This window comes from Diachasma alloeum, unplaced genomic scaffold (genome assembly GCF_001412515.2).
Source record: "Diachasma alloeum isolate Michigan unplaced genomic scaffold, Dall2.0 Dall_scaffold_00379, whole genome shotgun sequence".
In the NCBI taxonomy this organism is placed as follows: domain Eukaryota; kingdom Metazoa; phylum Arthropoda; class Insecta; order Hymenoptera; family Braconidae; genus Diachasma; species Diachasma alloeum.
In genome coordinates, this window is record NW_021680518.1 from 335,554 (window position 1) to 346,858 (window position 11,305).

General features: G+C 32.8%; 2 protein-coding genes across 2 annotated transcripts; one reads left to right on the forward strand and one right to left on the reverse strand.

The window, feature by feature from the left end:
• Positions 1-535: 535 nt before the first annotated feature.
• LOC107041767 (ejaculatory bulb-specific protein 3) lies at positions 536-3,033 on the forward strand. Its single transcript, XM_015262499.1, has 2 exons — positions 536-778; positions 2,375-3,033. Exons 1-2 carry the CDS (start codon positions 583-585, stop codon positions 2,560-2,562), a joined length of 384 nt encoding a protein of 127 aa, XP_015117985.1. The 5' UTR covers positions 536-582; the 3' UTR covers positions 2,563-3,033.
• A 274-nt stretch (positions 3,034-3,307) lies between these two features.
• LOC107041768 (ejaculatory bulb-specific protein 3) lies at positions 3,308-4,949 on the reverse strand. Its single transcript, XM_015262501.2, has 2 exons — positions 4,719-4,949; positions 3,308-3,593 (listed from the first exon to the last, which is right to left on the reverse strand). Exons 1-2 carry the CDS (start codon positions 4,906-4,908, stop codon positions 3,433-3,435), a joined length of 351 nt encoding a protein of 116 aa, XP_015117987.1. The 5' UTR covers positions 4,909-4,949; the 3' UTR covers positions 3,308-3,432.
• Positions 4,950-11,305: the final 6,356 nt, after the last annotated feature.

The following is an 11,305-nucleotide window of genomic DNA, read 5'->3' on the forward strand; positions in this document are numbered from 1 at the left end:
AAGACAAATCGTGACACGAAAACCGAAAGCCGAACGAAGTCGAACACGTGCGGGCGGATCCGAATGTTCGACCAATGAATTTCGAGGAATGAGCGTTACGCTACAGCTTACGGTGAATGTTCTTCTTAGAATAGGATTAGAATAGAATTTCAATAGAATTCAATTTTTTCGTATTTTTTTCTATTTAGTTTCAGAAATATTTTCCAAGTTATTCACACTGCATTTTCATCCCCATCTTCTGCTCTTTATCACTTAAATTTGGATTCGATAAAGGATGTTATCAGATCGGATAAAACAATCTTTGAAATTGAAATATTAAAAATTAAATATCTGCAGCAGCCATTTAGTCACGTTGGCGAAGATTCAACGATTAAATAATCACCGAACGTGAGAGAGTGTCACGTATGCAGCGCAGACTTTTAACTGATGATACGAGAATAATAAACTTTTATTAACGTCACGATCGCCAGAAATTGATTGGAGATGTATAAAAGACACGTGCGACATTCATTTGCACAAGTACTAATTACTCTAGCAGTCGGTGATCTCACCCTCAATTACTAGTAGAATCTTACCCCAACGATGAAGTCTTCAGTATTTTTCGTACTGGCGATTCTAGGAGCCGCTTTCATTGCAGCTGAGGGCGGCAACCGTTACGCGGATAAATACGATTCAGTCAACGTCGATCAGTTATTGGGTAATGAGCGAATCTACAAACAGCATCTGAATTGTTTGCTCGATCAGGGACAGTGCAGTCGTCAGGCACAATCCCTCAAGGGTGAGAAAAAAAAATTTTTTTATTGCTCCTTTTATAAATTATTTTTCCTGAATTCAGTAGCGAATGAAATCTTTTTCTACTTTGCAATCGACCTTTCAGTTGAGCTTCATTTGACTGTAAATTTCCGGACATTTTACAATGATTTTATTATTTAAACTTGGCAGGTCTGAATTTCAATCTCGATATTGAACCGTTCGAAAATATTTTAACAATAAGGCCCGGGTGTACTATCTTTCGAACGTTATCTCGATGTTTTTTTTCATCATTCGTCATCTGAAATTGTCAATTAAGTCCTGCATCATGGAGAAATTTTGAAAAATTATGAATGAATAATTTAAAAAAGTAGAAAAAATTCTTAATTTTTTCAAAGAGCATTTTTAATTTATATTCAGAATAAGTTGAATAACAAGAAATTGAAAAATGTATCTGATTTACGGTGACAAATGGCGGCCTGTCACCCAATATCATGCAGGGGGAAGACTGATTTCGTAAATCTTTTCCCACATTGTACAGAGACATTTATTACGGAAAAAGCTCTTTGAAAAAAGTTGTAATATTTTGGAGAATTTTTTTATCACACTTTTGTCACATAAAAATGGCAGATAACTACATACCACTGTTTTGAAAATTGAGATACCTGGCTGTCACTTCCCATGAGGAGTTAGTGTTTTGTTATCCACCATGGAAAATGACAACTAATATATAATTTGCCACAGCGAATCAGATATTTGTAATTTCCACTTTTTTCAACTCATTCTGAATCTCAATTAGAAATATTCTTTGAAAAAGTTCGGAATTTTTTCTGTTTTTTTTATCATTCTATCATAATTTTTAGGAATTTCTACATGATGTACCACTCAATTGACAATTTTGGATTACGAAAGATAAAGAAATCCAGATAATATTCGAAAGATAGCACACCCGGGCCTTAATAAAAATCTATTTTTCGAGAAAGATTGATGAAATAATGAAAAAATTACAATTTTTGAAAATTACGAGCATTGTCCATAAATAATCAATGAACAATCAATTTTCCACTAAAAATCATTTGTTTGGGATCGTAGAAAATTTTTTGAGACTATTGGTCAGTTTTCAATAAAAGACATCGAAGACGCGCTCCGCGCGCATATCACGATGATTGATTTTATATGATCCATCCCGTTAAAAATACACGGAGAGGAATGTTCAGTAAAAATTACGGAACTCACAATTCACTCACCGATTACGAAATGGACTCAGAAAATTTAAGTGACGATATCGTAATTTTTCACAGGAGATTCAGATAAAAATTACGGAACGCTCCGGAAAAATTCCGTGACAGTTCCGTAAAATTTCCTACAATCACGTTTCGCTCCAGAATTACGGAAAAGATACATAATTTTTATTGAATATTTCTCTCCGTGTACATAACGGAATAAATTGTATAGAAAAATCAACATCCATGACATCCATGACTTTTTTGAAATCGTCAACAGAAAAAATTGTATTTTCTATACAATTCTAATTTTCAATTAATTCTGTTTTATTTCGCAAACACTCGAGAAATCAGCAAATGAATAGTTTTTCATCAGTTAAAAGAGATAATATTTTTTCCAGACGTTCTACCTGAGGTCTTGAGTACCAGCTGCGCAAAATGCAGCCCCGTGCAAAGACAAATGGCTCGGAAGGTGGTGGGATATATTCAGAAAAATAAACCAGATGATTGGAAGTTACTCACAACAAAGTTCGATCCTCAAGGTCGCTACACGGAAGAAATCAGAAGATTCATATTGAGTAACGTGTAATTCATTTGACATTAGGGATGTGAAAAAATAAATCGGATTACGGCCGCCGGCTGCAGTGCGAAATCCTCGCTATTCAGAACAGGGCACATACGCATTTATTTTTTTTCTACATCGAGAAGTTGAAATAATCTCGAAAATAATTTTTTTGCTCGTATTATTGGAGAAAAACGAAAAAAAATAATTCGGAGAACATCGTGAAGACCTTGAAATGTACATATCGTATTTTGACCCTTGTGACCCTCAATTTCGGAGTCTTAATTTGGAGTACCAAATTTTTATCACCAGAAGTCGATTTGAATTTTTATAATATAGAAAGATAAGTCTTGAAAATAGGTTTCTGATACTGAATAATTTCTTTTAAAAATTGAAAAGACGTAGGGGAGGTTCGGGTAAAACGGACCCTTTTGACTTTTTTAAAAATGTTAATGAGGGGCTGAAATGTTGATAAATTTTAATATTTTTTTAATACGAAGAACAACTCTTTCCCTTTGTGACGAGCCTACACTGAGCTCAATTGATAAATTTGTTTCTGAGTTATGAATAATTTTAAATAAGTCTAAAGTGTCCATTTTACTCCACCCTCCCCTATATGAAATGAAAAAATTGAACTGCTTGAGATTTGTCTCGAATGAAATTGAGGAATGTGTTAATAATGGTTAATAATTTCAAAAATTTAGTTAAGATGTGAATAAACGTGAGGTGCAATGGAATTAAAAACAATAACACTTCTTTATTAGTTCGATACTTAATAAGTAAAGTTACACATTAATGTCTCCAATATAAAATCCCCCAATTTGTATCAATGCCAGTCTCAGGGAGCAGTAACTAATCATCGTCGTGGACTCATACATTATCTTCTGCAAGAGACAATTACGCTGATTTTGCCATTATATCTCGGACTGCTTTAGCAACAATTATCTGATATTTCTCGGGCTCGTTTGTTGTGTACCAATCACTTATTTTGTCGAAGTTAACGGACTGTCTGGCCGTGCATTTTTTGCATCTCGTCACGATTGCCTCTGGAAGAGTGTCTGTAACCGAAGAGAAAAATATTCTTTCCTTCGTATGTACTTTTATAAGAAACATGGAAATGTCATGCATAATCTCAATTTCACTGATAACTCTACGAAATTCAGAATTTTTTTGTCAAAACATGAATATTTAGTATCAAGTATTTAGATTTTTATTTATTTTTACCGAATAATTGAATTGGAATATACAGTTTTCATTGATTATTCACGCAAATTATGAATTCAATCACAAAATTCGGTGGAATTCCAGTGGATATTTGATTACATGATCAAAATTTCCAAGAGGTATATTTTATTAAAGATAATGCTTCCCAAAAATAAAATGAAGGATTAAAATTGAATAACACTTCAAGTTCAAGAAATGTAAACATTAATTTACTTATTTAATTGAAAATGATAGTTATTCATTATCGTAATGCATCAAAATAATGAAATGAATCATTTGAAAGCCTGAAATTCCTCCATTCACTATTGTTTTCATATGATTCCAAATCTTTTCACATTCTTAACCATCTAAAACAGTCAATTCCCATTCGCTTGACCAAACAATCTGATTCGGATGAATCGTATCTCATCTTCAAGCGTAAGAAAACATCTTGTAAATGAATTAATTGAAAATTCAAAAATATTCTTATCTAAATTTCTCTGATTTTAATTAATTTCCATAGAATAATTGAACTATTAAAATTTACAGTTTCCACACGGAGAGAAATTTTCTAGAAAAATTCTAGTACGAGTACTGAAAAAAATCATAATTTTTCACCGGCTGTGAAAAATTCCAGTGCTGTTAACGTAAAATTTCTGTGGATTTCTGTGAAATTTTCACAGAAATACGAGGAAAAATTCACGTTTTCTCCAATAAAATTTCTAGCACCGGGACTGGAATTTTTTCCTGGCCGTCACTTTGCGCTTCTTTTCTCGTGCTAGCACTAGAATTTTTCTAAAAAATTTCTCTCCGTGCATTGGTTATTCCATAAAGTGTTAAATTTCCAACGACAAAAGTCTTCAAAATTTCAGTGGAAATATAACAACTAACTATAATTTGATAAAAATTTCTAGGGAGTGTACCGCAAATTTCATTCTAAAATTTTCAACACTGATAAGTCATGAAAAAATAGTAATTACCCCTGAAAAACCTAGCAGCAGCAGTTTTGCAAGGTCCAATTCCCGCGAAGCATTTGTAATAGCTTTCCCTCTGTTTATCATTCGCAAGAATTCCATCTACATCGACGTAATCATATTTCTCCGAGTATTTTTCCTCGGCGATGACAGCACTGAGGAACACCAGTGCGATGACAACTGCACCCCGGAGCATGGTTGATGGAGAACGATCTAAGACTGCTCCAAGGAACTTTATCACTATTCAATTCACCGTAAACTGGATAGCCAATGTTGGTTTTTGAAGGTATTTATAGGTGATCCGGTACCCCAGTATGTTCCTTAGTGACGTCATGGACAACTCTTCGGAGTTGTTCCCATGCGTGGTGTGTGTGACATTGGGGCTTGCCGAAGGACGCGTGGAATCTTCATGAAAGGATAACAGGAAATTCTGGGCGGTACCTTCCATAATACTGTTGTTTTACTTCTCGATGCATATCCATACGGAAAAATATATATTTTGAAAATTTTGTATTTTATGTACGGAATTTGCCTGGTTTATAGATAAAAGTTATATAAAATAGAAATTTATATTTCAAATAAAATAATATATTTGAGGAATATCGGCAAAACGGACCACTGACAGACAATTGATAATTTTTAGGGTTTGAGGTGATTGGCCAATTTGAACAAATTGCGGTTCGACGAAACTTGTTGTCTATAAAACCCCTGGGACGCGTGGAATCTTCATGAAAGGATAATAGGAAATTCCGGGCGGTACCTTCCATAATACTGTTGTTTTACTTCTCGATGCATATCCATACGGAAAAATATATATTCTGAAAATTTTGTATTTTATGTACGGAATTTGCCTGATTTATAGATAAAAGTTATATAAAATAGAAATTTATATTTCAAATAAAATAATATATTTGAGGAATATCGGCAAAACGGACCACTGACAGACAATTGATAATTTTTAGGGTTTGAGGTGATTGGCCAATTTGAACAAATTGCGGTTCGACGAAACTTGTTGTCTATAAAATCCCTGAGACGGTTACGATCTAAGAAACTCACTTCTAATTCAGCAAATTCAGTGTTCCTGATTTGAAGGAATGAAAAATAACAACAATTACTAATTTTCTGTCAGTGGTCCGTTTTGCCCTGCGGTCCGTGTTGCCGACCCTCCCCTGTTAATTTGGCCTACTTTATATATTTTTCTATGAGGGTATACGAAACAATTTTACTGAAAAGTCTTTCGAGTTTTTTCGAAAAATTCCGCATCTTATTTGTGCGTTTTTTTTGTCAACAGTAAAAAATATTCTATTGAAAAAATCAATAGAATTCAATTTTTATATCGACACCTTAATAATAGACAAACGTATCTCCATAGGGAACTCATAGAACTTATGCCTGTTTGTTATTAAGTGTGATGTACAACTTATTCTATTGAGATATTTTCTGTAGAAATCCTTCGGCTCAGATTTTCCAAGTTTTTTGTTCAATTTTTTTCTAATGAAAAGAAAATGGAAATAGGGCGGAAAAAACTTCGAAAATTCAGGTTGGGGAATTTCTATAGAAGATGTCTCAATAGAAAAAGTTGTTTGGAAGATGAAATTCTACTGAGTTTTTCTATAAAAAAAATTCTACTGGACATTTTCTACGAAAAAACACACGCAGTGAAGCTGCTAAATTTTTCAACAGAATCGGCCGGGAGTTAATAGAACTTTCAATAAAAATCTAATTACTTCGCAGTTATTGGCCTCTGCGGTTCTTTGCTGATTCGGAGTGATGAAATTTATGATGTCCAAATGATAAAAATTGATCAAGTCGTTTGGATTACGCCTAAACCAAAATATTTTGACCCTCTTTGCGAATAACTACGAAATAATTTTAAGAATTCGGTCGAAAAACTTCTCCACAGCATAAAAATCCAACAGAACTTTTTATCGATTCGCTACACGGAGAAAAAACTTGGAGAGAAATTGATTAACCATGATTAAAATTTGCCGTGATTTTCTAGGGAATTTTTATCAAAATATTCTCTCCGTATAGATTTTTCTATAATTTTTTTAGCGCTTAAATCACTCGTATTTTCTAGAGCATTGACGATGGTGCGTTATACCTTCCGTTATTTTTTTCTCCATTCAAATATCAGTTTCCTTGTATGTCGAAAGACATTGTTGGATGTATGAATGTTTTTTAATATATTCCTCTTAATAAGGAAGGGCTCACAGACTTCTCATTCTTCAGGTCCTGACCTTTCGATCAATGCCGGATCATCCCTTTCCACTCAGTAATCGTCAGTTCATTCGTTTATTGCCACATTAGTACAATTTTGAAATTTTTAAGGATCACATGAATGCTTTCCTTGAATTTGATGAATTTTATTTCAATGAAATAAATGAGTTTTTGTTTAGATCAAATTTTACTCACGTTTGTATTTTTTTTCACATCAAATAGTTTATTTTTTTAAAACAAATGTTTATTTGATGCCAATGGAGGATTTATATCTTTAGCATAAATGAAGTATTTACTTCACATAATTAAGATATTTTCACTGGAACGAATACACGAGTTTTTTAATTTAACAAAACAATATTGATGGAATGAATGGAAAAATTGAAAATACAGTTTATTCTTTTTAAAAGCGTCATTTTTCTAAGTGGACTAACGGATATTAATTCAACATCTAATCAAGAGAAAAATCGCGATTTTTTTAATCGCACTATTGATCAATTTCAGAAATTCATGAATCATCCATTTTCTCACGTATAAAATATGCTCCAGCCTTGTTAAAAAATATTGCCAATTACTTCTGAGACTGACCGCAAAGAATATCCTCAGAATTTTGTTGCAATGCGAGATATCTTATTTATGCATGTCAACATTTCTTTCACTTCCTCCAAATATTTCATTCTCCGTGACATTGAAGATGAATTAGCATCTATATGACGCATCATTTCTGAACCAAGTGTGATTTCCCAATGATCCTCCGCTTCCGGCTCGATGATTACAGTTACCGAGGCTCATTATTTTACCTGTATCTCACGTAGAAGAAACCTTATTGTGCAATAAGTTGCCCTTGGCAAACATTCAAGTGAATAAACTCAAAACATCAGATGGTCTTTCGTTTTATTTCACTAGACTAGATTAATCCGCGCGCTTTCCGCGCGTATGTCCTACTCCACGGGGCTCAATGTATGTCAATTGTAGTGAATAGTGTTATATATTAGATTTCTGAAGTTAATATCAAGTTTTCCGAAGAAAAAGTTTTAGGAATGTATTCTATTTTTTTCTAATACTAGATTTATGCGCGCGCTTATCTTTTTGTTGTGAAAATAAAGAAATCGAATTTATTAAACTTCATATACTCATAGATGTTTTATAAATATTGATAATGACTTGAAGAGAATTAAGAGAATGAAGAGTGAAGCATCAATGAATAATTTTTAATCTTCGATTAATTCTTTTTTTTTACTTTTTAAAATAATCTGATTGAAATCTGTAATTGTTGAAAAATCAGGGGAGGGTTATGAATTGATTTCCTAGAGAACTGAAAAAATTTCTTGAATTCTTCGGAAAATTTCACAGTTTTCCAGACAATCGTAGATCACAGATTTTTCTCGAATTATTTGGGAAACCGAAGAATTTTCGCGAATTTTGTAGAGTTTAGAATTTATGTATGAAAATCTGAAAAGCAAGAATTGATCACTTTGGCGTGTGATAAATATGAAAAAATTAAAATTTGGGAAGTGAAGAATCACTTGTGAGTTAAAAAAATTTAGAAATACTAGGTTTTTTTTTCTCATGATCAACAATTAGGCAATTTAGATATGTTTTGATATAAAGATCAACTTCACACATGAAAAAATGAAAAATATGACGCAGAAAAAATTTTTGTCATTTGAAGAATTTGAAAATACCGGGTTTTTTTTTAGCAACTACTTCACGTGACTCATTGACCAATCAGAATTGAGGATTAGCGGTCAGGCAGTTTCGAGATATATCGATATAAAACAACTTCACGTTTCTTTCATCTTTAGTAAATAGGATAATACATCCATTAATATAATACAATATAATATAATATAATATTATCGTAATATCTTTAATGTATGTTATCATCATTTCTAAAAAAACTAATGACACAACACGTCACGCACGAGAAAAGTTAATAGAAAACCCTATCGAATTCGTTAGAAAATTCTATTGAATTTCTATTAAACTTTCCATTAGTTTTTGGCTGATTCTATTGACACGTTCAATAGAAAACATTCAATGGAAAAAGTCAACAGAATTCGATTTTTCTACATAACGTATTCTTTTCATATATTTTCTATAGAATTCGCTCGACTCAAATTTTCAATTTTTTTAAATTCTATTTTTCTTTTTTTCTCATCAAGAGAATCAAACGAAAAAACAGAAAATTTGAGCCGAGGAAACTCTGTAGAAAATATGTCAATCGAATAAGTTATACAGAAAAATTGAATTCTATTGACTTTTTCTACTGAATATTTTCTATTGAACATTTTAATAGAATCGGCCAAAAACTAATAGAACAGTTCAATAGAAATTCAATAGAATGTTCTAAAAAGTGGTATAGAAATTTCGTATATGATATTCGGATATTTCTATACGAATATTTTCTATACAAATTATTTCCATACATGTGACAGTGGGTCGTATAGGATCAAACCTATAGAAATCGTATAGAAATAATTCGTATAAAAAATATCCGTATAGAAATATCCGAATAGTAATTTCGCGAATTTTCTATACGCAATCCGTATGGAAATTTTCTATACGATTTTTTCATACGTGAATACGCCGAATAGATTCGCTTCAAAAAATGTTACACTGTATTTTTTATTAAAGGATGAGCTTCAACGTGCATCCTGCACCTGGACTCTGAAATTTTGCAAGGGGTACCTAAATGGATTAAATAATATGTGAAAAAAGTTTCATAAAATTGGCTGCATTTTTCGAGTATCCTACTCCTCGCTTGAACATTGTTAAAGAGCAATAGAATGCCGCTAATTAAAAAAAAAATTTTTGAACAAATTTCCTGCTGAAAATTATCGAAGCACATTAGTCTCCAGGAAGCAACGATAAAGATCAATGTGCTTTGGTTTACAAAAAATATTGGTAACTGAGCAGTAAATTTGTTTAAAAAATTTCGAAGAAACGGCCTTCTGTTACCGCTTAAGGTACATCCCAACACAATCGGACCCAAAAGTTAGTTCCCATGGATCTCCGGAAAAAATTCTAAATAACTTGATTTATTGCATTCTCATAAATTATTGAGTTTTTCAATTCGCGTGTGTTGTTGGTGCAGGCAACAATAACTGTTTGAATCAAATCAGAAATTATTTGTCAATTAAGGAATGCTTTCATGAAATTTCCACTTTTTCGAGTTGAATATCGGAGAAACTATGTAGTACAAAATTTGCCTTTTGAGACGAATGTACGGAGAATCGATTTCCAAGCAAGTAAATACTTTTATTTGCACTATGACAATTTAATTAACGTCGTAATTATTTCTTGAATATCCCCAGAACTTTATTAAATTGATTAAGGGTGCCAAGTGAATTTGGCGATGACCTTGAAAATTGACATTCACCAACAAAGTTATAATTTTTTAAATTAATAGTATTAGACAGATGGTGAACATCAGTGACAATTTTAAAATTTTAGAACTTATGGATATCGAGAAATTAAATGAACAAAATCAGTCTTATACACGGCCTCTTATGAAGTTTTGATTAAATTGAACGTTTCAACCCCCTAGGAACTCAAGAAAAATTTGAAAAAATTTGAAGATATGGAGAATGATGTTTTCAATGTGATAGCGACAAATAACAATGGGGTACCGGGGTGAATAAGAAAGATATTTCAATCCGCCATACCCATTCGATCCAATGCATTCTCGAGATTCATCACGTGAAATAGAGGATTTTCCGCATTTATTTTCTCGATGTCTAGTTCCGGTTGCGGGTTTGAAATTTCGTCGGATGGATGAATACATATTTCTCCAATGATGGAGGGAAAGAAAAAAATTTTTTTGAATCTTTTTTCAAATTCACTTGGCACCCTTAATACCATGGAGATGAGAAGAATTGTCTCATCATTGTTGTGACTTCCAGTCGCTATTGGCTATTGTCCGTCAGGCAAGATTTTCTCTTTCACTCAAGACACGCTTGTCTGCAACACATGACGAGATGACCGATTCCAAAGAACCCTGGTATGGCCGTTATCGACTACTAACCGACATTCGAATCCCCACGATAAAACGATTCGTGAATGCCAGACTGAAGGATTCATTCCGCTTGGCATTATACTCCATCTCTGTTACCAAGGTTCTGTACCATGACCTTGAAATGTTGAATACCTTGCACAATATAATTTTTTTTCGTCAATGTCTGTGTTACTGCTGACACGAAGGACATCTTGAGTTCAACGTTTTCATCGTGCTTTCGATCAATTTGATATTTCATTGGAATTTTTATGCAGAAAATTGTTTGGGGATCGAGGAGGGAAATGCAGAATATTTTTTGTTCTACTTTCAGTCAGCTGTGTTACGCCATCCAACAAAAAATCAGGAATTGATACTT

Coding starts and splice junctions, on each gene's coding strand:
- LOC107041767 (XM_015262499.1), top strand. CDS start 583: ATGAAGTCTTCAGTATTTTTCGTACTGGCGATTCTAGGAGCCGCTTTC. Junction 779..2,374: donor TCAGGCACAATCCCTCAAGG/GTGAGAAAAAAA, acceptor TATTTTTTCCAG/ACGTTCTACCTGAGGTCTTG.
- LOC107041768 (XM_015262501.2), bottom strand. CDS start 4,908: ATGCTCCGGGGTGCAGTTGTCATCGCACTGGTGTTCCTCAGTGCTGTC. Junction 3,594..4,718: donor TGCTGCTAGGTTTTTCAGGG/GTAATTACTATT, acceptor CTTCGGTTACAG/ACACTCTTCCAGAGGCAATC.